The sequence below is a fragment of the Nothoprocta perdicaria genome, unplaced genomic scaffold (assembly GCF_003342845.1).
Source record: "Nothoprocta perdicaria isolate Ctin4 unplaced genomic scaffold, notPer1 scaffold_105, whole genome shotgun sequence".
NCBI lineage: Eukaryota > Metazoa > Chordata > Aves > Tinamiformes > Tinamidae > Nothoprocta > Nothoprocta perdicaria.
Window position 1 is genome coordinate 2035696 of NW_020454150.1, and position 26587 is coordinate 2062282.

At 51.3% G+C, this 26587-nt stretch overlaps 2 protein-coding genes across 4 annotated transcripts in view; one reads left to right on the top strand and one right to left on the bottom strand.

The window, feature by feature from the left end:
* The first annotated feature begins 81 nt into the window (after positions 1-81).
* NDST2 (N-deacetylase and N-sulfotransferase 2) lies at positions 82-20531 on the top strand. The gene is made up of 13 exons (XM_026044537.1): positions 82-1098; positions 7329-7416; positions 7714-7868; positions 9383-9568; positions 10168-10296; positions 13399-13581; positions 14323-14419; positions 15287-15410; positions 16074-16248; positions 16465-16635; positions 18307-18416; positions 18762-18864; positions 19037-20531. The coding sequence occupies exons 1-13, from the start codon at positions 106-108 to the stop codon at positions 19160-19162; spliced, it is 2640 nt and encodes an 879-aa protein (XP_025900322.1). The 5' UTR covers positions 82-105; the 3' UTR covers positions 19163-20531.
* A 3372-nt stretch (positions 20532-23903) lies between these two features.
* ZSWIM8 (zinc finger SWIM-type containing 8) overlaps positions 23904-26587 on the bottom strand; it is a 59891-nt gene continuing 57207 nt past the window's right edge. For all 3 annotated transcript variants that reach the window (XM_026044461.1, XM_026044469.1, XM_026044476.1), the window contains 2 exons: positions 26169-26347; positions 23904-24925 (listed from right to left, as the gene is read on the bottom strand). In XM_026044461.1, coding sequence (XP_025900246.1) covers positions 24722-24925; positions 26169-26347 — 383 coding nt within the window. In that variant the 3' untranslated portion in view covers positions 23904-24721. The remainder of the gene's footprint in view (positions 24926-26168; positions 26348-26587) is intronic.

Consider the following 26587-nt stretch of genomic DNA (forward strand, 5'->3'; position numbering starts at 1 on the left):
AGCGCGGCCGGTGCGCGCGGCGCGGAGCTCCCGGAGGCGCCGCCGGCCCCGCGCGGGGCGCCGCGGGAGGCGAGCGTGACACGGGGCTGGGCCGCCCGCCTCACCATGATTCAGCTCTGGAAAGTGGTGCGGCACGTGCGACAGCTGGAGCTGCACCGCCTCATCCTGCTGCTCATCGCCTTCAGCCTCATCTCCATGGGCATCCTGGCCTACTACGTCACCAACAGCCCCAAAATCAAGGAGCCGCCGCCGCTGCCCTTCAGCGACTGCAGCAGCCAGCAGCGCGTGCTGATCCCTCCGCAGGCCAGCTGGAGGCTTACCAAGTCCGTGGACACGTCGCGCACGGAGCCCGTGGTGCTGGTCTTTGTGGAAAGCATTTACTCCCAGCTGGGGCAGGAGATCGTGGCCATCCTGGAATCGAGCCGCTTCAAATACAGGACAGAAATCGCCCCTGGCAAGGGGGATATGCCCACCCTGACAGACAAAGACAGGGGCCGCTATGCTCTTATTATCTATGAGAATGTCCTTAAGTATGTGAACCTAGACGCTTGGAACCGAGAGCTGCTGGACAAGTACTGCGTGGAGTACGGCGTGGGGATTATAGGCTTTTTCAAAGCCAACGAGAACAGCCTACTCAGCGCGCAGCTCAAGGGCTTCCCCCTTTTCCTCCATTCCAACCTAGGCCTGCGGGACTATCACATCAATCCCAGCGCTCCCCTGCTCTACGTCACCCGGGCAAACGAAGTGGAGCAGGGGCCCCTGCCCGGGGACGACTGGACCGTGTTCCAGTCAAACCACAGCACGTATGAGCCGGTGCTGTTGGCCAGCACCAAGTCCTCGGAGTCCATTCCCCACCTGGCCACCCACAAAGCGCTGCACGCCACTGTGGTGCAGGACCTGGGTCTGCATGACGGCATCCAGCGGGTTCTCTTTGGCAATAACCTCAGCTTTTGGCTGCACAAACTCATTTTCGTGGATGCCATTGCCTACCTGACTGGCAAGCGCCTCTGCCTCACGCTTGATCGCTATGTCCTCGTCGACATCGACGATATCTTTGTGGGCAAGGAGGGCACTCGCATGAAGGTGTCCGATGTAGAGGTAAAGTGCCCAGGATAAACACAGGATAACTCAGACCAAAATCTGGCATGTGTGGTATGCCAGGAATGTCAAGGCTGAATTTAATTTGTGTGAAAGTCAGTCGCTCTGTTGTTCTCCTCTTAAACACAGCGAATCAGCCTTTGAGGATGGTGTGGCCGAGTATGTGATGTTCACCAGAGCTTTCCAGGTTTAGAAGGAGAGTTTTGTGTCCTGGGACATGTAGCTGCCTCTCAGTTTGAGAAAAGAATGCCTGTGGTAGCCTGTCCCCTCTCCTCTCATACAGGGAATAAGCATGTGCAGATTTTCATTTGTAAACCTCTGTGCACCCGCAAACTGCCTGCCAAAGGGAAAAAGCAGGTTGTGGTGTAAAAGCACAGGCCAGTCCATGTCATAGCCTACRTTTTAGCTGTCTTGCAGTTTTTCAGGACATAAACAAATTGGGACTAAGAAGGGGTTTCCCTCACTCCGCCCTCATCTTTCCGTCTCCTCCACCAATACTYTCCATCTCTGTGCAAGGAGTGCATCAGACTTCACTGGGGCAGTGTGCTGAGAACCACCTCCGTGGCCTCATGATTGGAGAAAGAGATGCCATCTTTCCAATTGCTTTCCTTGGCAATTCCTTGGTAATACAGTGACATGGTAGGGGAAAGATACAGGAAAGGCCAGACACAGAAAGAGATATTTTGTGGAGGAGAGGAAAGAGGAAGACACAAGGAGAAGAAAGATAAGAACCTAGAAGCCCCTTCCAGTTGCTTGAAGACATGGGATAAAGGATTCTCCTTGCAGGCCTCTGTGGTGTGTTTATATGTTGCCTTGCTAAGGCCAGGCTTTGYTTGTGCACCTCCTCTCCTGGCAGGTCTGGTTTATAGCTCTTGGGACGGCTGCGTTGCCCCTTTCCCAGGCCTGCTGAGATTGCTGCCAGGGGTGGGAGGCTCCAGCTTTTTATTGCTCCTGGGATAGATTTCCATTTAGCACTTGCTCTCAGGTCTGAGCCTGGATCACATTCCCTGGATACCTGCCATTAAGTGTGTGACAGCAGGTGTCTTAGCGTGTTCCCAAAACAACTCCAAGAWGAAGCCAGGGGTACAGAACATTTGGGGCAGAATGATAAAGTAAAATGCTGCTCTGTGTGCTTGGCTCCTTACCCTGAGCCTCGTCCTTTATTTTTCCTTTTCTTCCCTCTGGTCTTTGAGGTTTAAATTCTACTTTTGCTCCCACGTTCAGCTTGGGGAGGAGGAAACTCTTCTAACCTACTTTGATCTGGTTTTATCTCCTCAATTCATTTGGAGCTGCATACCTGGAGCAACTCTAATTGCATGTCATTATCTTTCTCTTTATTCATTATTACTATTTTCACTCCTCCTTTGCTCAGTTCGTTAATAGCTCTATATGATCGTGTTTGGCCATAATTTTTTGCTTGCAAGCAAGCAGGTAAGGAAAAACACATCAACAGTTGGGCATAATGCTTACATAAAGAAAATGCTAAAACTTTCCTCAYTTCAATGCAGTGTCTCTGTCTTCTGAGGTGCTGAAATGCTCCAAAATCTGTTTTAGAAGGATCGTAGTCACCTTATCTTGGTCCTAAGCAGACCTTGGTCCTACTTTTGCAGTCTGGCAGAGATTCCCACCTCGGTGGTGTTTATGGTGAAAGCAGGAGGTGATTTGCCAAGCTCTTGGGCACCAAGGCTGCTTTAGCAATGTTAAAAACAGCCACAGACAAGATAATTCCAAAAGACATTTTGTTTGGGTTTTAACGAGGTGAAATGGAGGAGTAATCTGTGATCAGTAAGCAGAGAATCTCAGGCAAAGCAGATAAAACCCAGATTTATCCATTTAAAAGAAGCTCTCTGATTGCAGAGCCACGAGAGGTTAATGAAGTTTTATTTTTTAAAAGCGAGAAATAACTACATGGATTTGTTGATAGCCTCTCGCTGTGGGGAGGGAAGGGGGTATAATGTGATAAAACAGCTGGCATTTTCTTTGGCCTTTTATATGAAAGCTCTGTTTCAGGGCTGTTATCCCAACACACAGCTCCTTATCTTGAAATGTAGATTACAGTGGTCAGGGTAGAGTTTTGAAGATTGGATGTTGCATGGAGGTATAGAATTGACTGCTGTCCTGGTGGGGCTGCTTCCCGTATGCAGGTCCACATTCAAAGAGCTTCCCAGATGAAATGACTAGTAAAAGAAAATGCTGAACATAATTTCATCAGTGCATCTCCCTGGTGGGCATCCTGTGTGAGGAGGGATGTTTTTGTTTATGATGCTCAGAGGAGGGCTGAACCTTGGAAAAGGAAATAAAGGAACCGTGTAGACTTTGACTTCAAGGATAACCCTTGAGTTTCTGCTTCTGCTGAAGGGCTGCAGTAGGAGCTTGCAGCTCTCAATTGAAGTGAAGCAGTTGGGACTTGCACAAGYTGTTGTTTTTCTCCTATGAAGTTCATCAGGAATTTGGGCTACACGTAGTTACCAAAACAAAATCTTGGAGGATTCTTCTCATCTCACTTATCCCACGTTCAGTCTCTTGTTGAAATCCTAATCCCCAGAATTTTCTAATCCTCCGTGGGCCTGGCCAAGAAGGAAGAGCTCTTTCAAATGCAGGAAAATCTGGCTTTTCTCATCCTTCCAGGTTGTCTTTAGCTGCGAGGAATAGAGATGAAGTAGACAAGGTTTTAGAGAAGGTTTTACCTCTTTGTGGATAATCTTGAAAAAGGGCACAAATAGAGGGGCAGTCATTAGTGAACTTGAGAGCAAGATTGTGGTGACCAAGGACCAGCGTTTTGGTTTGGGTCCTTCTTGGTGAAGGTGATCAGCCCGCTCTTGCCTTTCTGATCAGAGAGGATGATCTTACCTGAAATGGGGGTATTTAGAAGTTTCTAATTCCCAGATCCTRGCGTTACAGGGAACATGGGAATGCCAGCCCCATGAATACTTTCTTGATGGCCCTATTCTGAGCTATGCCAGTGCTACAGTACTGTGAGAAAACTCTGGAAAATCCTCTGGAAATGTGCTGCCCAGTTTCCTGGGGGCCATTCCCATGAAGGAGGTGTTTGCTGCAGCAAGTTCCTCATGAATATTTGAGAAAATACTGCCAAAATGCTCTGCTTTCCTTTTTCTGTTACCTTTTTGCCTTCATCTGGCCACGTGCTGTTTTCCTGAATTAGCAGCATTCTTCTCTCCCAAACATCTAACTTTAAACCTTGTTTTCCCACCTTTTTCCATGTCTTTTTTAGAGAGATGTGAGAGAGGGGAGGCAATATTCAGGGTTTGCATGAAAAAACCAAGGTCACTGCGAGCACACTGGGGAGCTAGGCGTTTCATAACTAGAAAAGCCAAGTTGCGTGCAGTGTGGTTGAGCCCTTCATTTTAACATTTTTTTTCCTTAATATTTGCTTAAAATGAAGCATTTGGGATCCTTTGGGATTCTTAAGAAGCCTTTTTTTAAAATAAGAGACTGAAGGGCCCAAGTAAGAGACTGAAGGGCTGGGATTTAGACGTTTCCAGGTGTGTCCCGCACCCTGCGCTGGCTTGTCCTTGGGCTGCGCGGTGGCCGCCGGTCAGTCGCTGCAAGGCCCCTGAAAATGCAGGTCAGGGAGGTCGGCAGGGGTTTCCTGAGGGGCCGTGACTCGCGTGCAGGGACCCGGCCTCGCGTGGCCTGCGAGCGCCGCGGCCGGCGGTGCTCCTCGCGTGGAGAGCTCCTCTTCCCCTACTCCTTGGGTTAACCTTGAGGAGCCCTGGGCAGGAGGTTTAGCACCAGCAAAGGGGCTTTTTGTGGGSTAGCCTGAATAAACCCTGGATTTGGGAATGGAAAATGATTAAGAAATTGCAAACAGAAGTCCTTAAAGGGATGAGGGAAGGGGGCGTTTTGCTGGGAGTGAAAACTTTGTGTTTTTAGGGATAGGAAAATAGCTAAAATACTAGCCCTGTGTGCAGTACCATGTGAGCAACTGAATTTCTTAAATACGTGTATGAACATCTGTTTGCATATGTGGCTATTACAGCCTAATGGATATTCCTGCTCCACATTTCTTGATTGCCTTTCATTTAAGAGTCCCAGAGCACATTATGGGTATAAATGAAATAGCACTTGAGTTCACCTGGAAGATATTATTAGTACTGTCATATTTGCCCTAGTTTGTAAAAGAAAAACTGAGTATGAGGTATGAGGGTTGGGAATGGAGGTAAGTGCCACCTTCCCGGCGCATTCCCACATCTGTCTGTTTCATTTTACTAACCATACCTCTTTGAACCAGCACGCTGGGGAAAAGTAAGTGCATCATTTGTTGAAACAAATTCCCAAATATTTTATTTGGCACCTTGGTCTTTTTATCTTGTGCAGGGCAAAGACATTGACTGAGAGCTTTGCTGTGATGCTGTGTGGATGTGACTGAGGAAAGGACAGCAGCMCCTCACTAGAAATAAACGTGCCGGGGGAGCAGCGGGACGAGCTCCCGGCCTCAGAATTCCCGCCGTGCCTCCTTGCCTCCCTCCCYAGGCACAGAGGCTCCTCCCTGCCCGGCCCCAGCAGAGCCGGAGCTGGTGGGATTTAGCATCCGACAGATGTGTCGTCATGGCAACCCAAGCCGGGCTCCAGGAGGAATGAGGAATGCTAAGCCCTTTAGCCGCCGTCTTCCTACCCCGGCCTTCCCAACAAGCCCTTTAGCCCTCCTCTTCCTCCTCCAGCCTTCCTGCTGAGCCTGAGGAGCCGCATGTGCCTTTCCAAGCACCAGGGAGGAGCGGAGAAGACGAGGCTGGGTGGGCTCTGGAGGCAGGGAAGGCAGGAGGCCCTTTCCTGGTGGCACTGTGAGACCCTGCCCCAGAGGTGACACCAAGCCTTGATCCCTGGTGCGGGATGAGTCCCTGTGTCCTGAGGCTGACGAATGGACGTGGGGGGACCTGACCCTCCCGTTGCCAGTGGTTTGTCACCTCTGAAAAGCCCTGCRTGCGTTTGGGATGCAGGGAATCCTGCAGCAGCGGGCGGCAGAGCTGGTCCTGGCGCTGCCTGGGGGTCTGCACTCGCCCATGGAGCGGGACAGGCTGAGCCCAGTGTGTGGGGGTGAGCACGGGAAAGGCAGCGTTGCCAGGCCCCTGTGCAGGGCTACCTGCTCCTCGCCTCTGCACCGTACAAAAACTCTGTGTTTCCTCCATTTCCGTGCGGAAATTTGCCTGTGCATTAACATTTAGCCCAAGTCTGCTGTGGGGAGGTCGTCACCTCCCTGTTGGCACAGCCACTGAGCCAGTGCGTTTTTAGAAAAGCTATTAAAATGTAAATAGCTGCYGGGGCCAGGCCCATCTCCGTCACCTGCCGGCAGCCCTCCTGCCAGGGCCCCGTTTGATTGGGAAGTACTCTCCTGGGAAGCTGCACAGTGACACGTTCCCGAGTACACTGTTAGCACCAAGCCTGCATTTCAGAGCTTGCTTTTTGTGGTTTTCCAGCTCTCTTGCTTGTCTGTGACACTCTCAGGCTCTTTGATTTTATTCTTTTCTTTTTGCCAAGTCTGTCTGCTGTCTCATTCCATATGCTGCTGGGCACTGGGGTTGCGACACGAGGCTCTTCCCTTTAGCTAGAGCGATTGCTTTGGACACGCGGAGCAGGAGCAAGTGAGCAAGAGGGCCCGTAGGAGATGTCATGGCTRTGAATGTCGGCTCCTCCTGCTCTTCCTTTGCAGAAGCCAAGAAACCTCCTTGCTATCCGTGGATAKTTCTACAAGTCCTCCTTTCCATAGACCCCTCCCTTTGGATCACTTAATTCCCGTTCATGATATTACTGCATTCTCTTTCTCTGACTCTGCAGCGTGTCAAACCCCACCCTACAGGGTGCCCTTCAGTAATCTGAAGGGTCAGAGAAAGGGGAGAAGTTCAACAGCAAGGTCCAGCCTAGGATGGGATGATGTTGAGCCTAGGAAGACTAAGGGACTTGCTGCCTGGAGGAGGAGTTTCCTGCCTTACTGCCTCAGTGCAAACCCCCTGGCTCCGTTACAGTGGGTTGGAGATCATGAATGAGCAACAACACATGGTTGTGGTTATGAAATGACATCTTTCAGCAGCACGTTGTGTGGAGGCTCTGTATGTGCAGCTGTTAGCTCTGCAGCTTCATTCCTCATGCTGCAGTGCCCTGTCTCCAGCCCTCGTGGTATCCCCTCCAGAACTGAACTGGGCACCTGGCGAGCATGAAGGGACTTTAAAGTACTACTGAACGTGACCATTTCTTTTTCCTTTTCTCTCCAACAGGCTTTACTGAGCACCCAGAATAAGCTGAGAACGTTAGTCCCAAATTTCACCTTCAACCTGGGCTTCTCAGGGAAATTCTACCACACAGGTACGTCGCTGGCACCTCCTTCAGCCCCAGCGCCCGCCTGTGATCCCCAGTGTTGCAGGAACCCCACGAGGCCCTGGCACTTGGCTGTGGGGATCTTGGCAGCTCTAATGCATTTCTTCCAATACCTGCAGCCCTTGGTAGCTCTCTGTACTCTCTGTGCATGTCTCTGTCATAGGGTAGAGAGATCTTGCTGCCCTGTAGGAACTGCTCAGCGTTGCAGGGGATTAGCCACTGCTTTGAAATACTGAACCTCTCTTCTGCCTCTTGCTTTTGCCCTTCCTTTTCTGCTCTTTGTAGGTACAGATGAGGAAGATGAAGGGGATGACATGCTGCTCAAACACAGGAAGGAGTTCTGGTGGTTCCCTCACATGTGGAGTCACATGCAGCCTCATCTTTTCCACAATGTCACCGTGCTGGCTGAGCAGATGAAGCTCAACAAGCAGTTTGCTGTGGTAAGGAGCAACACAGCTTCATTTCCTCTGCTCTGCATCCTTCCTCTGGAATAGCTGTTCGAACCCAAATACTAGCCTGGCAGCTCAGCTGCATTTAAGGAAACCAACTGGAAAGGTTTAAATTGGTGCGTGGCTCGAGCTGCCCTGGGGCGAGAAGCGGGATCCGCGTGGCTGCCCTGCGACGGGAAGCGCTTCCTGGCACCTGCACGGCCCCAGGCAGCCTCCTGCACATTCCAGGCTGCAAATCCCAGGGCTCTTGTTTGCTGAGGTGTGAACTCACCATGGCATTGAAATCCAAAGCCAATTAACTTATAAACCCTGGCTGCGAGAGAGCGTTTCCTGCTCTGTCCTTATTCACGGTGGTTTTGTAAGGAAATAACCCGGTCAGTAGTATAAAATGCTCTGTACACTAACAGTCCTGCCTCCGGCCTCCCAAAGAAATTCTGGAGGGAGTCAGTTATATAGGAAGTCCAGGGGAAATTCCCTGGTTTTTGGTAGAGGAGAAGGAAACGTTTAACATGCTGCACTGCTGGGGCAGCATCTGATTGAGACTTACAGGACACAGTTGAGTATAGTGCACATGCTCCTCTGAAAACAAGTGTCCTTCTCATCCCTGCRTTGCTTCTGTTGATGGCAATCGCCCTGGGAGTGGCGGGCTGCTGCTCCTTGCTCCCATGACAGATTAGGAATATTTCTGATTCTGGAGCACAATTTCCATGTCATACAAACAATTTAGGCTCCTTCTTTTCCTGCTTAAATAACACTGTGGTCTATTGCAAAGAGAGACAAAGCACAGAACACAATTATACTTGTTTAACACAAACCAGGCAAACGGTGGGAAGGAAAAGGCTGTTGTTTCATTTAGGGGTTCTGGTTTCATTGTGCACCACCAGGGCAGAGCTGTCATTATTCATGTTGCTACCAGAACCACACAGTGGAATTAAAAACCATGAAATTCAGATATTTCCTGTCATTTTAGGATAGCTCCAGGCTGATACAGCCTGGCTCTCCAGGCTGATATCTTCAGCATCAACAGCCTTGTGCTTCCTGGCTACTTGTCTTTGAATTTCTGTCTTCAAGACGGTTCCTAGCTCTTGTCTTCCTTTCCTTCTGTATCAATTAAGGAAATTTTGCTTTCCTCCTCTAGTGGCTTCAGTCTGGGCATTGTGGGTGTGCGAGCTGTCACTTACAGCACTAATCAGTTTGTCTGTAGTAACCAAGGAGCTCGACCTCCGGCTTGTGCATTRATCCGACTTGTCACACCTGCGAGCTACAGGACTGTGCAGCAGCTGGCACCAAGTGCTGAATGTTATGGGGCATGCAGGTCACCCTTCCTGTCTCTATACATGCAGTAGGCAAGAAGCACAAGCAATATTTCAGGTTTCCCAATCCAGTGAGATTTCGTGCTACTCTGTCCTCTTGCTCCAATTTGGAAGCTCTTAGTAAATCAGATGCTCATTAAAGATAACAGTTAAATAAATATTGAATGATCAAGCTGCATATTTTGTTTCCAGGAGCATGGGATTCCCACAGACTTGGGCTACGCTGTAGCCCCCCATCATTCTGGGGTGTATCCTGTCCACACGCAGCTCTACGAGGCTTGGAAATCCGTGTGGAGCATCCAGGTAACAAGCACAGAGGAGTATCCGCACCTGCGGCCTGCTCGCTACCGCCGCGGATTCATCCACAACGGAATCATGGTGAGCGCACCGCGCTGGCAGGGCCCAGGCCTGGGGGGGCACAGGCTTCCTCACCAAGGGAAGGACTCCTAGTGACTCCCATCAGAGACATTCACCTCAAAACCACCAGGATTTCTAAAATTGTTCAGTCCAACAGGGAGAAAGGACTCRGCTAAACCAGTTTCTGGGCTTCAGTCAGTCAGTACAATGCAGAGTTGACAAGTTGTGCTGCTGTAGAATTGGCACAGGGATGCTAATAAAGTCAGTACGTCCTGCAAAAGCATCACTTCTGCAGCCTCACTGCTTGAGCTTGAGGGCTTTTCCTGAAGAGGACGTTTAGGAGTTGGCCAAATGCCTGATTTCAAGTGGGATAGGTCAGCACTGAAAGGAGAYAGAGGAGCAAAAGCAAGTACAATAGGAGTAAATTGAGTTCCCCATTGACTTGTTTGCACTGTTACTTAGAGTCAGATGAGTAAATAACTGAGGAGAATATCCAGAGTCCTTTGAACCTAGGTTACTTATATCCCTTACTCTCTTTATATTGATCCATCCTGCTCTGACACATCAGATTGGTGCAGTGTTTGCCTCTTACTAACTTTGCTTTTCTCTGATACTGCCAGGTTTTGCCTCGACAGACCTGTGGTCTTTTTACTCACACAATCTTCTACAATGAATATCCYGGAGGCTCAAAGGAGTTGGACAAAAGCATTCGTGGTGGTGAACTCTTCCTGACTGTGCTCCTGAACCCAGTAAGCTCATCTTTGAGGGAGAGGCGTGCGGGGGTGTCTCAGCTTTGGTGTGTGATGTGGGAAAGGGCTAGAAACCTATGGGAGATTCAGTGTTAAAACCCCAATAGAGGAGGGTTTTGTAGCRTGGGTATCTCCAGTGTGAAACTGGAAAGATCTGAAAATGAGGGCCAAGGAAGTACTGGCTACTTGGGGCTGCTGCACTTTACACATTGCCAAGTGTGTTGAGTGTTGACGAGAGTGTGTCCCTCCTCAGGCGGAATGGAGCCACGGGATGTGCTGAGCACACAGGCTGYTGCATCTCTGTGTAAGAAGTGAGATTTTTCCTGTCTCCTTCTGTATCACGCACATCTGCTTGCTTGTGGGCTTGTCCTCACGCTCTACRATGAGTTTTGTTCAGAATAATTCCCTTTTCAGGGCTTTTATTACAGGGTGCTCTCCCCTTTCTCTCGATATGGATGCACTTGAAACAATTTCTGTGTGTCTTTTTTCTGCAATGTATTTGTCACCCTAAGGCATTTAGGGAAGATCTGGGTCTGACACAGCTGTTTCTTTTTCCCTTTTAGCACTTCACAGCTCCATCAAACTACCAAACAAATTCAATGTCTTCAAAACCCTGCAGCCCCTTCCCTGTTCYCAGCTGCCGGCGGCAAATCATGTGGGTTTCCTGCCTTTCATTGTAGCTGGGAGGAAGAGCCAGGTGGCAAGAAACAAATAAACAAAAAAAWYYYYWAWTWAAAAAAAAAATCCTTAGAGGATAGAATTAGGAGATGATGTTTTGTGTCCTACCCGACTCCAGCTCTCGCTGYGTGTGCAGAACATGCCTTAGCTGTCCTCAAACATGCTTGTTGGCAGCAGCAGGGGCAGCGGCTTCTCTCTTTCATGGACCCCATGTACAGTATCTTGCTCAGTTCCTCCACCTGAATTTGTTTCTTTTTAGAGATAATTTGGCACGTATTGTCATCCCTTTCTCTGCACAAACATTTCTACCCTGCCAGACGTAGACAGCAATTTTTAAAACATCCACCTCACAAACACTGCTAAAGGTAATGGTGTTTGTATTGTTCTGTTCTCGTAGCTTCAACATTCCTACCATCTGATTTCTCTGTTTTTCCCTAGTGTTTAGAGTCTCTAATCCCAGAACTGTGATGCAGATGGAACCCTTGCAGCACGTTTAGGATGCACCACGCAGTCAGGTTGTARTTTACAACCAGGCTCTGTGTTTCTGAAGGTTAACCTGAACTGTTTTCAGTTTTGGTGTGTGTCCTCTCCCTGGGCACCTGTTTTGCCAAAGATATGAGTCCGTCACAGCCCTAGCTATTAGGTTTAGGGGTTTGTGCTTCCAATTCTGGAGGCTGCTATTTAGCTGCCATTGCCAGAGACAGAACTGTTGTCATTACACGCAGGCAAATCCACCTGTGTAATAAAATTCTGCAGGAAATGGAAAGCTATTCTTTGCATTACAYATCGAGGGATTAACTGCTTTCTTCTCTCAACAACTGAGGCTTGTGCTTTGCTGTGTTTTGGTTCCTGCATGTAAGGTGATTTTCACTCGGTCCCGCTTCATAATAGTCAGGAGAACAACTATGAAATTTAAGAGCTCTAGTTTTCTCTTAATTGGAAAGCCAGTTGCCAAAATGTAATCTGGAGATCACTGCCACTCTGGGAGGCTGTGCCAAGGAACTTGTAGAGTTTAATGGGTAGAGCTACCCGTTAATTAAAATTTTGCTGATGTGCATGCAGTGGTGATGCAGTGATTTGTGATCCAAAGTGCTGGGAAGATGGTGCTCTGGAGGGCCAGGCTCGTGTGTCACTGTTGGCTCCTTGTGGTGACAGCAAAAGGGTTTGGGGCTCCCTGCTGCCTCCAGAGCCGGGTTTGGCTCTGTGGTGGCAGCGGCGCCGCTCCTGCCTGCGCTCGTGGCTCCGGTTCCACCGCAGCAGCCCAGACCCCTGCCAGGGAAGCCACTTCCCAGGCTGGATGGAGAGCTTGATCTTTGCAGTGATCCATGGCAGGCAATTCCAGGCTCTTCTGGTGCCTCCAGCTCCCTCGGGGTGGATGTGGCGAGGCAGGATTCCCATCTGCGTGCGCAGGGCCTGTGCTCCCGCAGCRCAGAGACGGTGTTGGATCTTCTGGTAGGGAAGAGGCTGGTGTCAGGAGCGGGAGCAGCTGCTGCTGCGCGGGGGACAGGCTGCCGTGCTCCCTAGCAGTGTTTCTCAGAAGCCAAGGCAGTGGTTTTGGTGACTTCTTGCAAACGCTTCTGCTCATACTATGCACTGGATGGGTTATTGCTGTGCCCTCAGCTATTTGTTACGTATTACAGGGATTCTCTTGCCCTCCCRTTTCCTGTATGTCAGGCTCTCTGTCTTTTTTGCTCCTGCATTCAGGCCCGAGTGCCAGCAAGTGACATCATCCCGGGTCCATCTGCCTCCTGCTCCCCGCTCTTGCCTCTTCCAGGCCTCCATTGCTGTCCCCTGCAGCGAAGCTGCTTGTGGCCTCCCGGCCTCCCCACACCGGAGGCTTCAGCCCTGCAGCCCCTGGGGCTCCCTGCCCTGCYGGGACGAGCAGACGCGGGGGAGCAGGGGGTGCCAAGTCAGCCACGTAGCCACGTCTGCGTTGGCTTCGCGCTCCGCTCCCGCCGGCTCCTGCCCAGCCTGGATGGGCTTTGGGGGCTGGCCGAGCTGTCGTGCTGCCGGCAGCCCGGTTCCCCCGCGCGCCGCGCTCGAGCTGGGGATGCACTTTGGCCTCCCTTTCCCAAGAGTTAAGATGCTGACAGACAGACAGGGAGGAGGAATCTGCTTGGGGAGGGGATGGCCAGGCAAGGCACAGATCAGCCCAGCTCCACTGTGGCCGGGGAGCGGGACCTCCACGGGTACCTGGTGGCGTGCGGTGCTGGGCTGCCCCATGCACCGTGTTCCGTCCCCAGATACACTTCTTTTTACTTCCAAGTGGATCACCAGTTGTACACGGGAACTATCGGCTCCTAAGAGCAGCTTGAGAAAAGGCAGTCCGAGCTGGGACATGAGCAGCCTCTCGCAGACAGCAGGGTCAGCCCAGGAGGTCACAGCACTACCCAAATTACCCGTATCTCATGTTCTTATTTRCAGATCAGCATCTTCATGACCCACCTGTCTAACTATGGGAACGACCGCCTGGGGCTCTACACGTTTGAGAGCCTCGTCAAGTTTGTGCAGTGCTGGACCAACCTTCGCCTGCAAACGCTGCCCCCAGTCCAGCTAGCCAAAAAGTACTTTGAGATCTTTCCCCAGGAGAAGAATCCCCTGTGGCAGGTGAGTGAGGAGGCCGCTTTGACCTCTGCTCGTGGTTCCCCACATTCAAGTCTGGAGACACTGCTGATCCAGAGCATGGAGCAGTGACACATGAGCCCTTTAGGTTTAACCTTTGTGGCTTGAGACTGCAAGTGTCAAATCACAGGGTGGAAGGGGATGGGGGAGCAGGGCCAGGAGGCCTAGGGACAGTGATTGCTGTCTGAGGGACCTGGCAGAGTTTGAAGGCATCTGGATGACTGAGGATCAGTGTGTGGTGTTAAGTGTGTGAGGAAGGACCCTGTTTGGTGCTGGAGAAGCTTATAGGCTCGTTAATGTGATTAATCTTAAAGTAATTTCACACCACAGACTTCATGTTCATTAAATAAAAACATGCTTATTTCATTGCGTCCCAGTGCAGAGTGCTCGGCATGGTAATGAGCAGATGAAATGAACTGGAGGTGATGGAGTTGTCCGTGTGCCAGGAGCTCCCAGCTGCTGAGCTGGGCTGCGCCGGTGGCCGCAGGGGCAGGGTCTGCACTTAGTGCTGCACGGGGACCTGGCCCCGCTGTCACTTGGGAGCTTTTGTAAAATGTTCCTGTGTGTTTTTAACTGAGCCTGCTTGATGCCTGGCAGAGGAGCTGCGTGTTGTGAAGTGCTCTTCATATGCTAATAGTGCATTCCCTGGAGGAGCAGCCTCCCAGCTTTTCCTACTCTTCCCATTGGCTCCTGCAGTAATAGTTAATCCCATCACTTGTGCTGCAGAATCCGTGTGACGATAAGAGGCACAAGGATATCTGGTCCAAAGAGAAAACCTGTGATCGGCTCCCCAAGTTCCTTGTCGTGGGACCTCAGAAAACTGGTAACGTGGATGCTTTATCTAAAGAGAATGTGCAGCTTCCGTCTCGGTTCCCTGGAAAGGGGAGCTGGAAAGGCCTGTAGTGTGGATCTGCAGGCTGCTCTTTGTGCAAGATTCCAGATGACCACAGAGGGTGTTTCAGAAAGCCTGAGAACAAATCTGTGATTTGTTCTGCCCGAAATCTGGCAATTTGGCCAGAATTTCCTGCGCCTTAGCACTCTGCTTGGATCAGCCCTGGTGCAGGGAACGACTCTACCTGCTGAGCTGCGTTTTGGCTCTTGCACAGGAGCTCAGAGAGGCAGCAGCCTTTCCGAGCTGGCCATGAGCCATGAGCCACAGGCTGCCAGCAGGACTAACCACGCACCCTAGTGCTTTCCTTGTGACAGATCTGTGTCCCCGCCACATGCCCCGTGTCCCTGGCGGTGGGAGGTCCTGATCCTCTTTGGTGTGAGCKCTGTCAGCACCTCCTGGCTGCTGTGCTGTTGTGGCTGGCAGCTGCACAGCTCCCCAGAAACACCGTCCCGCGGAGTCACACAGCTGAAGAGAGCAGGGTGGCTCCAGCTGCAACCAGGTCTTCAAGCCCTGGCTGCTCTGCAGTGCAGCACCAGGCGGGCACCGAGGGGGCTCCTGGTCCCGGAGGGGGCTCATGCCAGGCTGCTGCGGGCCGTGAGCATGGCCTGGCTGCCCGCAGCCCCACCGGCTGAGAACGCTCCTCCTGTCGGCTCCTTGTCCGGCACGGGAGCCAGGAACGGCCCCTGGCTGAGGGAAAGCGGCCGCAAGGAACGTGTGGGGCTGGGGGGCTGCACACGAAGCCCTCAGGTCACCGCGCGCTGCCTGTGGTGACCCAGCTCCTCTTGACTCCTCGTGCAGGCACAACGGCTGTGCACTTCTTCCTGACCATGCATCCCGCCGTCACCAGTAACTTTCCAAGTCCATCCACCTTTGAGGAGATCCAGTTCTTTAATGGRCCCAACTACCACAAAGGAATTGATTGGTAAGAATCATGGCTCTTCTGGGCTAAGTTGCACTCGTGTTGTCTCCTCCTGAGCCTCTCCGGCTGTACAGTGCCCACCTCAGCCTCCTTGGGTGCTGTAGCTCCTTGGTTTCTGAGCACTGCTGCAGTTCAGTGCATGCTCTCTGCTTTCTTCCTGTCCCTTCGGCTTAGTCCCAAGATCAGGACTGGTAGTTTCTGACTGCTGGCTAGAAGACTGATTTTTTCCTGATCTTTCCCAAGCCTTAAAAATGCAAAAAATCTTTGTTGAATCTATTGCAGTCATGACATTTCCTCTCCTTTGACATACAAACCAGACAATGGTGTTCTCTAAACATATGAACAGGCAGCTGATCTTGGTCAGCGCCTGGTCTGCTTTTAAAGGTATTTTTGCAAACCTGGAGCTTGCAACTTGTCCCCTACCCTTGTAGTGCCACTACGTCAGGACTTGAGGAGTGCACTSTGAAGAAAATAATTCCTTATCCCTTTTTATTGCTTCCTGCTTTYTCTCTTGTGCTCCCAGCCCCTTTCCAAGCCATCCTGTGCCAGAGCTTTGCTCTCTCACTGCACTGCTGGGGAGCCGTGTCTGCCTSTGCAAGGGCTCCCTTTGCTGTGTCCTGTTTCTCTCGGGCCGTGCTGCTCACCAGCCTCCCGTCCACTCGGCAGGTACATGGAATTCTTCCCCATCCCCTCCAATGCCAGCACAGACTTCATGTTTGAGAAGAGTGCCAATTACTTCGACACGGAGGTGGTACCRAAGCGAGGCGCAGCCCTGCTCCCCCGAGCCAAAATCATTACGGTTCTCATCAACCCGGCGGACCGAGCCTACTCGTGGTACCAGGTGAGCGCCCTGCACCAGCAGGGCCAGGGAGACATCCCGCTCAGGTGGGGCAGAAAGGGACTCCATTCCCACGGGGAGACCAGGGGCTGCCCTCAGGTGTGGCGACACCGGAGCTCTTTGTCCTAAGAGCCAGTGGGGCAGCACAAAGACGCGTGTGTGGCGTGGGAAAGGGGTCGGTTTGTGCTGCTGCTCCCTAACTTGGCGTGTGTTTTGCAGCACCAGCGGGCTCACAGTGACCCTGTGGCGCTCAACTACAGCTTCTACCAGGTGATCTCTGCAGCCCCGCAGGCGCCGCAGGAGCTGCGCAGCCTGCAGAGCCGATGCCTGCTGCCCGGCTGGTACTCAGCCCATCTGGAGCGCTGGCTAACGTACTACCCGCCCGGGCAGGTAGGAGGCAGCACGTTAATGATGCCCTCACACTGCCGGCTTTGCCTGGGCTCAGGCAAAACCCTTGGGCCAGGGACTGACCACTGCAGGCTGGCTGGAAGTTGAGATGACAGAGTAGGGACTGGCCACTTGGAGCCCCTTGTTTGTTGAGTGCAAAGGAGAGGAAAAAYTCTTACTCTTTCTGTCAGTCTGTTTTCACCTTTCCCTTCACTTCTGGATTGAGAACCACTGCTCCCTTCCTGCTAGTATGAGGCARTGATAAGGCGGGGGCATGGATCAGGCCTGCAAACCTCAGTTTTTGTATTTTCTTGCATTTGTACAAAATCTCAATTGGGATTCAGACTCTGCCAAATGCTGAATAAAAGTAAACGTGTGCAGGAGGAGCCTGTGATCTCCCCRCAGCTCCATGCTCAGGGGAAGCCCAGGAGCAGCAGTGTGAGCATCCCCAGCCTTTCATCTCAGCAGCTGCAGCCCTGTGAGCCRCTTCAGGCCCCATGGGTGCTCTGCTGCTTGCTGGGGTTTTATTGCTTTAAAGCCAAAGTTTTGGACTCTGCCACGCGTGAGTTCCCATGCTGAGAAGCCTTTAGCCCTCAGGTGAGTGGAAATTTCACTGCAGATGTATCAGGATTCTCTGTTTTGTTTGTACATTTGCAGAAGATCAATTGCTATACATTATAGATCATTTCAGTTTCTAAATTCTCAGGAAATTTATAATCTAATGTGTTGTGGGCCAGGAAACACCTTTTTTCAAGTTCCTTTCTGCTAACAGTCTCTCATCCAGCAGATCTTTACACTTGTATTTAGGTAGTTATTCCCTGCAGAAGCAGCAGCCTCATATGATTGATCTGCCAAGACTAAAAGACAGAAGGGAAAACAAAGCAGAGTTTTACACCCCTGGTTACTGTCAGAGTAGGGCTAGTGCAAAACTGGTTTTTTGTCCGGGAATGCCTAGCAGAAACAACAGCTGAATGGTGCCCTGTCACCAGGAAAAGCAGCGGCAGGAAGGAGCTCCTCCAAGACATGGGCATGTGCAATCAGAAGCTGGTGGGTGTGTGAGACTGAGAATTAAGCATTTAACTGGTTAAAAATAGAGGAAAACAAAACAAAAGGTCGCCACCCTTTCTGGTATCTTGGCACTGACACACCATCCCCYGCATGGGACCGTGCTCTGGGTCAGCTCCCATCTTTCTCAGACTTTGGTTCATGTCACTGTTTGTGCACTGTGCTCGTTGGCGTAGGTAATCCACTAGCACAAATTATCATGCGTAGAATAGGAGAATAATCATACATTAGAGAGGAATTTATCCTAATGGGGCCATAGGCATCTTAGAAAGGACAGCTGCCCTGTCCAAAGACTAACTGTAATTCATGCTAGGGCAGGACTTTAGTGGCCAGCTGTAAGTCGTTTGGCCAAAGCCAGCTTTGCTAAGCAGAGCTTGCTGGGTGCTACTGCCTTGGGGTACGTGTTACCTGGTGGCAGCGTCTGAGTCCCTGGTGGCAGACGGGCCAAGTCTGTCYGGGAATCAGCAGTGTGTCCTGCAGGAGCTGCTCGTGCTGCAGCCCACAGCACCCTCGGGAGCTGGGATGCTTGTGGGTGTCCCTCGGTGTGACACACGCAGCAGCCCAGCCCTGCGCTGCCACCGGAGGCTGAGCAGGCCCTTCTCCTTGCAGATTCTCGTGGTGGACGGCCAGGAGCTGAGACACAACCCTGTCTCTGTCATGGACAGCATCCAAAAGTTCCTGGGTGTTACCCCACTCTTCAACTACACCCAGGCCCTCAGGTAAGGAAATGGGGCTCTTGTGGCTCTGTGTGAGACCATGGCCAGTAGTTATGGGGTTGATGGCAGGGCCAGCAGTTGCAGAGTGGCCTTGACAGCAGCCTTGCCCTCAGCACGTGCTTGGCTGCAGCCAACCCTGCGATGCAGAGMCCGACCCTCGCACGGGAGGGTGTGAAGAGTTCAAAGGAACTTCACGGTGCTGCCAAGCACGGGACTCAAAGCTTATGTCTGAGCACGTAACCTGCCAGTTTTTCAGCCCTGGGATGGACAATAGCTATGGAGTGTTAATCTCTGCTGTTACTCATGGGGCACGTGGCTGTACCTACTAAAGCTAAGTGCTCTTTTCAGATTTGATGAAGCAAAAGGATTTTGGTGCCAGCTGCTAGATGGAGGGAAGACAAAATGCCTGGGAAAGAGTAAAGGAAGAAAATACCCTGATATGGATGTCTCAGTGAGTAACCATCTACTGTTTGTTGACAGGTAGAGATATAGAAACTAGGGATACAAAGAGCCAACCTGGGTTTTGCTCCTGTCTGTGTCCTAGATGACCTATGGAGTGGTGACAGGAAGTAGAAAGGGTGGCATTTTATTTCATGCTCATATTATCTGTCTTTTCCACACAGTCACGGCTGTTCCTCAGAGACTTCTATCGGGAACACAACATAGAATTATCCAAGCTGATGAACAGGCTTGGACAACCACTTCCAACCTGGCTCCAAGAGGAATTGCAGAATTCCAGCTGGAGCTGAGAGGGACTCGCCCACCCCCAGTGCCACTGGGATGTGGGATGCTCCGCCGTGTGCTACGACGCGTCTCTAGTGAAGCYGAACAACTGGACAAATGAGCAGGAGCAGAGGAGGAACCCGCGTGTGGGGTGCCCCTCCGCCCTGTGGAAGGGTTACACGGATTCCTGCCTACAGGGAGGACTTGCTTAAAGCAGGAGGAGAGCCGCACCCTTCGGCAACCGGCACTGGCTGAAGGGCCAAGGCCCTGCTCCTCCGCGTCCACGGCAAGGACCTGAGCGCTGAGCCGGCTGCGGAGGGAAGCGCAGCAGCCTCACGGGAAGGATCCGGCCTGGCGCGCGGTGCCCGTGATCCCGGCGGCTGCTCCTGCTCGCGGGCAGGCGGAGCAGCACCCGGCGCGGGGCAGAGCCCAGGTACCAACACCCTGCACAAACCCGGGGCACAGCCCAGGTACCAACACCCACAACAAACACCATTGTTAGCATGGGCAGGAGGTGCCGGGTGCTGCACAGCTGCACAATGGGAGSGTCTCTGCAGGGATTTTAACCATTTCAGCAGCTCGAGCCTCGAGCAGTAACACTGACCCCCTGGCCAGGCTGCCTCAGGGCAGCACGGCGGCTGAGGGAGGCCRGAGCTCAGGTACGTGTAAGCTAAGGCTGATGCAGGTCAAGCCAGACACATCAGTTCCCCCTGTCTAATTAGCTTCAAAAAAGCAAGGTTTTTTTTTCTCTTTCCAGCAGCTCCAGGGCCCCTACCCGATACACTGATAACTAAAATCTGTTTAATCCCCCTGCAGGCCCACAGTTCAAGGAGAAAACAGGTAAAAGGCAGTATTGCTCGGAGCTGAAGGGAAGGCTCAGAGCTAGAAGTGCTTTCCTGGGGCCAGGGCGRGCGCTGCAGCGGCCAGCACAGAGCTCCACGGCGGTGCTTGGCCTCCTCCTGCAGCTGCTGGGGGGCCRGGCTCAGTGTAATTCCTCCTCACACATGTTCTCTCCTGCTGAGYGATGGCTTCCCAATCCTTTGGGCCAGCATCCCTGCCGGGCACAGAKGGGTCTCAAAGGTCAGTGCAGTCCCAGAGAGGGCAGGATCCATCGGAACACAGATTACAGCAACTTCCACCACCTTCATAGGCTCCTTTTCTCCTGCCAGAGGAGCGAGGCTGCTTCAAGCAAGCTTTTCCATTGAGCCTTAGGTATTGTGTATTTCTGAACGGTGCATTTACCATTGTATGTAAATGTATATAGTATGCAATATAATATTWTATTTCATGGGCCCTTGGAAAGGGTAATTTTGTGCAGCCAAAAAAAAAAAAAAAAAAGGACAGAAAGAATAGAAACCTCTCTCTCGTTCCTGTTAGAGAAGAGCCCACCATCCTGCACTGGATTCATGTACAGCATCATTCACATTGAATGATAATGAAGAAATTCTTGGCTCTCGAAGCTGAGCACAAGTGTCTGAATAAAAGCTAGAAGTAGTAGTAAGTGAATTCAATAAATGTACTACTTATTTTTCTTCTTTGTGACAGTTTGGAATGATGTCATGGGCTCTGGGCTGGTGGAGGGGGTTGAGGAAAACTGAAGAGGCTATTCCAGGTCCTAGAGCTAAAATTTGGGAAGGCAACAAAGGTGCTTTAACTGTAATATTAAGTTGTATTCCTGGCTGCAAAAAAAGTCCGTGGCCCTGGGCTTCCTTCCATGCACGTGCAGGCCGGCCRGAGCCAGCGCCGCGCATGCAGCCGACTCCGGCCAACGGCTTTGCACCAGTGATGACAATTCCCGAGCCCTTTCCAGCTGCCGCGGCCCTGGAATTTCCTACTCRGTAGTGACAGCGCTTGGCAGCCCAGGAGCAAGTAGCAGCTTTACATTCACCTGGCAATAAAACAGTGTTTAACTAGTCACAATTGCAACAACCTTATCAAACAGCCTTGCAGCTCTCGCCTTATCAGGCATTTCAGGAAGCAGCAGCATTAAGGGAGCAGGTATGTTTCCATGCTGCCACRGGAGGAGTCTCCCAGGCCTGATGCCATGATACTCCATTGAGCACAGAAGCTCCCTTGCTTCTCTTAATCCATTACAGGTTATCACTTGTCCAAGTGTGTGAGGTCCTCATCTCATTTAGCTGATGCAGAGCCATTTTAAAACCTGGACCCTCCCTCTGACATTACATTGCTGCAGAACAAGCCCTTCGAAGCCAGATCGCCCTTTAAAGCAGGCAAACCGCCTGCTCCTCAACGTAAAAGCTCTAAAACAGCTGAAGACCAACATGGGACATCTTTTCAGTGAGATAAGCAGAGTACCAGCTACTGRGCATTAGTCATTTACAGTACATTTCTCACCATTACACCTCATTTCAACTCAGGAAATTGCAAATAATATAACCTTCTTCCATCACTATTTGAGAGAGACTTTGTCATGGGAAATRGCTAACATTCAAGTCAAAGAAAAGCTCAGGAACAAAACATTACCTGAGAATTTAGGCTTGTAATGGATTAAGAATATTTTTGCCTGGTGGATAGCAAATATGCCTGCTCAAAAAGAAATAATTCGAGCCAGGTATCAGCCCTGCCTGCAGTTTTAATACAAATAAAGCTAGGGCAGTGCACAGACCCAGCAGTGTGGCTGAGCTGTAGAAACTGGCAAAGAGTAAGGAACAAGACGCTGCAAACCCACCTCCAGCCTCAGCAAAGGCAGCTCCGTGGATGAAACCGGGACCAGGGCGCCCGGGATCGGGGCCTGTGAGCAGGAGAGCAGCAACCGGAGCCTGCGCCGCTGCCTGGAGGTGCAGGAAACACAGGGCTGAGCTGGCAGTGGGCTCAGCTCCAAACACATTGTGGGGGATGGAGAGCATGGATGGGTTGGCCTGCTGCACCAGGGGTCAACTCCATGTGAAACCTCATACCTCAACACGCACGCGAGGACAGCGCTGGGAAGACACGGTCCTGGTAGAAACCCGCAGCTACTGCAAGGCTGAAAGAAAACCTCTTTATACTAATCTAAAACAAACCTCAGCAAATAAACTTTTTGTTTTTTTTTTTTTTTTTTTTTAATTATACATGTAAGTCACTTGGCAAGAAAATACTTAGCTTTCATACTGACCAAAAAAAAAAGAAAATCCCTACATAATTGTCCCCATTGTTTTGCTGTGCTGGCATTAAGAGGGCAAGTAAAGGAATGACAGCTAGACCCAACGGGTCTCTCCCGCCCCGCCAAGAGCTTGTGGAAGACATACGAGTAAACGCAGAGGCAAGATGACGCAGTAGGTCTCACGTTTCAAAAAAAAAAAAATGCTTTACAAGCTGGTTTGGCTACAAGGGAGCCACAGTGTAAGTGAGCAGGCTCAACACGGCCATCGCTGCTGCACTTGACTAYGCAGAAATAGATTTCATCTAGTTAATCTATTTTAGGCCTAGTGGGAGGTCTCACACACRCTCACAGCTTCATCAACTTCTTCCAAACACCTGTGGATCAGCACACGTGTCATTTTCTGATCCCTCCCCAGCAGTCTTAAATCCAGCTCAAGTCTACTTCATTTATGGTAAAAGATGGTCATAAATTGCACTGCTCCCAAAGTCTTGCAGCTATAAAGCCATTGGAAAGGTGCATTTCAGGAATGAAAACAACTCTTACCTTGCCCCTGAAGCCCTGCAAAACTATTGCCACCACTGTGACAAAAATACTACCCTCCAACTCCCAAACCTCAACAACGAACCTCTCCTAGTTGACTTCAAAATGAAGCAAAACAAAGTATGTAGTAAACTAATCTATAAAGCAAAATAAAGTACTCTGGGATCTTAAACTTTCCAGCTATCAGGCTGAGCTCTCCTTCCTTTCCAAAGTCAGTTTTGCCTGGGGCGGGGAAGCATTATGAAGCGGCTTAGTATCAAAACTTAACAGTTTTACAAACATCATTATTTATAATGATGTATACATCTTTAGTGGCATGTAACTAGACACTGACCCAGCTTACCAAGGAAGCGAAGGGGGTGTAAGGAGGGCTTTACCCGATTACTGTTGCACACTCAGACATACATGACCCTCAAGCACACCCTGCAGCCCTGCAGGAAGTCTAACCAAAGGAGCTGGTTCAGCTCTGTTGTCCAGCAAGGGCCTCAACAARGGGTTTTGGTTTTTCGTGTCAATGCAATCATATCATATATCATATCATATGCAATGAGGCATGTAAGTATAGCCTGGAACCAGAAATTCCCTACTGTCACTGGCTAAACCAAATAAAAAGCAAAACACATTACTGCAGAGAATTGTTAAGATCCATTAATCAGCTCAGCTTTTTGATTAAAAGAGCCTTGATACGTTTGTGCCTTTATACTTACAGACGGCAATACCAAGTTCCTTGGCATTAAAAAAAAAAAAGGATCTGTTTCTAAAATTAATTTCCCGTTGTCCCCACTGGATGTCCCAGGTATCCCAAACGTGGTGGGAGCCTCCTTCACTTCACAGCATGTGACAGTCACCTGCTGCACCCGGCCGGCGCCAAGGGCCGCTCACCTTTCCCATGGCCTCTCGTCCGGCCCTGCAGGTTCCTCAGGCTCTGCAGGGAATGTCGGTCTCGGAGCAGTGCCAGGCAAGGGATTTCTGGCTCGCAGCTGGCCGGAGAGCCTGGCCACCTACCTCGTGCTGGCCTGCAGGTCCTTGGGGCAGGACAGCCACGTAGAGGCTCTCACAGGAGCAGCCCTTGGCACTGGCCAGAGCCATCACACCAGCAACATCAGAGCAGAGAGAGGAGAGAGTCAGTCTAAGAAAACGAGTGTTTAATCAGGAAACGAGAAGAGACAAGGGATAAGAAAACGATTACAGGAGAGTAATACCCCAGCCAAAAGAAACACGATTGTACAACTCGGAACGACCAGGATCAGAGCATCCTAAGAGCCAGCAGTGCCCAGGGAGGGCCACTCCTGAGGACAAGCCCAAGCACTTCCAGCAGTCTCCAGGCAGCTCAGTGCAGTCCCGATCCCCACTGCCCAAGCTCCAGCCGCAGGGAGCCGCAGAGGTGGCCCTGGCCCTGCTGCTCCAGCCTCGGCCTCTCGCAGCAGGAGCTGCTGAAAGGAATGGAGGGAGCACTGGCTGTACAGAGCAGTCCCAGCCTCTCCCGACACGAGATGGTGTGTGGAGTAAGAGAAGCCCATACAAAAAAAAAAAAAAAAAAAAACCACATATTTATAAATGCCAAAATAAATATTTAAGACAGACTCCCCCACCCTCAGACACGTGTGCAATCACACTGCAAACTGCCCTCAGGCCGGGTCCAGGGGCGCCGGGAGAACAGCCACGACCGCGCCGCAGGGCAGCCCGCTCCACTGCCCTCTCATTTCCTGATGCTCCGGAACCTGCAGCCAACTGGGAAGAAGGAGGAGGAGCGAGCGAAGCAGAGTGCCAACACGCAACAGTGCTGGAGAGGAATGTCATGGAATAAATACATCAGATCAGTGGTTTCCAACAAGTTAAAACTAAAATAAAATAAAAAAAGACACCAGAAGGAAGGATGGTGTGAATGGAACTACAACTATGCGGGACGAGGGGCTGCACGTCCGTGGAGCTCCGCCTGCCGTCACGGCGAGAAGGTGGTCATTTCCAGAGAAACCCTTTGCCACAGCTCCTTGGTCTGCTTGCTGCGCTTTAGGTTCTGGAGAATATCGTTAAACTGCATCATGCCCATGGGAGTCAGGCAGAAGGCGCTTCTGGCGCTGCGGATGGCATTCACAAAGTCATCGTAGTCAGCTGGAGTAAGGTGGATCAGCCGGTGATGGATGTACTGGAGGGGGACAGGGAGAGAGCCTTAAGGCATTTGCTCACCACCCTGGCACTGGTAATAGGGCAGGGCTCTAGAGCTCCCAAGGGGACACTCGCGGGCTCCTGTTACTCCACAGCAGTCACAGGACTCAAGGGCTCTGAGAGGAGCAAGCTCCATTGGCAGCAGGGCTCCATTCCATGCTCCATTCCATGCCTACCATGGCTAAGGAGACCGTCCCCCCACAGCGCCCAAGCAGCTGCTCTCTCCTTCCTTCTCCTTTAGGAGCATCAGACCACAGCATAGTCCCGAGCAAAAGGGTCACCCAAAGGGCTTCACCATCACCCTCCTGCGTCCACCTCACACCATCAGTGCTGCAGACTGYGTACGCAGCGTGTTCGCAGGACAGCGCCTTGGCTAACGGGTATGGCAGCGGGCAGGCTCACGCTGAGCTGTTACCAAGCACCTCTAGACCTAGCACTCTGGGGCAGAATCTGCCACTTAGCTGGGTTTCTCAGCTAATGCCCCCAAACTGCAGCTCAAGCCTCTGAAAAAAACCCAGTTCCCTAAAGCAGCTCAGAGAAGCAGCTCAAGCAAAGCAGCTGTGAGGGCAGTTATGCAGCTGTGATGACCCAGAACATCATCTACATCGTAGGACAGCTGATCCCACCTGGTAAGCAAGTCTACAGCATTACCCATCTCGTCATGATTCAAGAGAAGCAGCTACATGTGGGGCAGTTTGAGTACACTAGTTTAAGGAAGAGACAGCTCTGGTATCCCAGCTGGCTCAAACAAGCTTGTCCTGGTGTCAATAATCCTGAAGCATCTCATCTGTCCCGGTAGCTGATCAAGCTACAGCCACTATTAGTGCTAGTACTAAGGCTCAGGGCTCAGCGAGGAGGTGAAGACAGGCCACAGCCAAGAAAAGAAAGGGAAGACAGACCAGGAGGAGGCAGACAGGTAGTCCAAGGGCAAAAAAAGTAAAGAAAAAAGTGCAGAAGYTAAAAACCAGGTAGCACTCAGAGCAAGAAAGGACAGGGAAACCARACCCACCCCATCTTGCAGGGTGAGCAAGGGGACAAGGGGCCTTGGAAAAAAAAAAAAGATCAGTACAATAGCATCCTTTGGACACGGCCTCCGTAACGGCAAGTGCCCCCTACTCTCGCCCCTGTGAGACAGATGCATCGGGCAACGCACAGTTCAGCTGCCAGCACCCCGAGGCCCCTGGTGCGTGGGCTCTGCAGGCGGGCGGCGAGGGGCACGTTACCTGCATGTAGGCCTGCTGGCACCGCTGCACCAGCTGGTGGAAGGCTGGCGTGCGCAGGTGGTTGTGCACGTGGGCTGGGTTGAGCCTCTGCAGAGCTTCCATGATGATCTCCTGCAGCACAAAGGGGCTCAGCACCCCCTTGGCGGCACCAACACAGAACTGATGCACGTAATTTACACCTGCAAGTCAGAACAACACCACGTTACAAACACGCAAGAGGTCAGGCAACCACCCAGCAACAATCTGGATTTGGAGCTCCCCTGGCAGCAGCAGGACAAGCCACGCCACTAGACTGGTTGTTGATAGATGGTAGGCTTGTTTTTGTAAGTTCTTACTGCTGATAAAAGGAAGAAAAAAGAAGCAGGAAAAAAAATGAGAAAAAGATATAAAAAAAGACCCAGGATGAAAAAGCAAGTGAA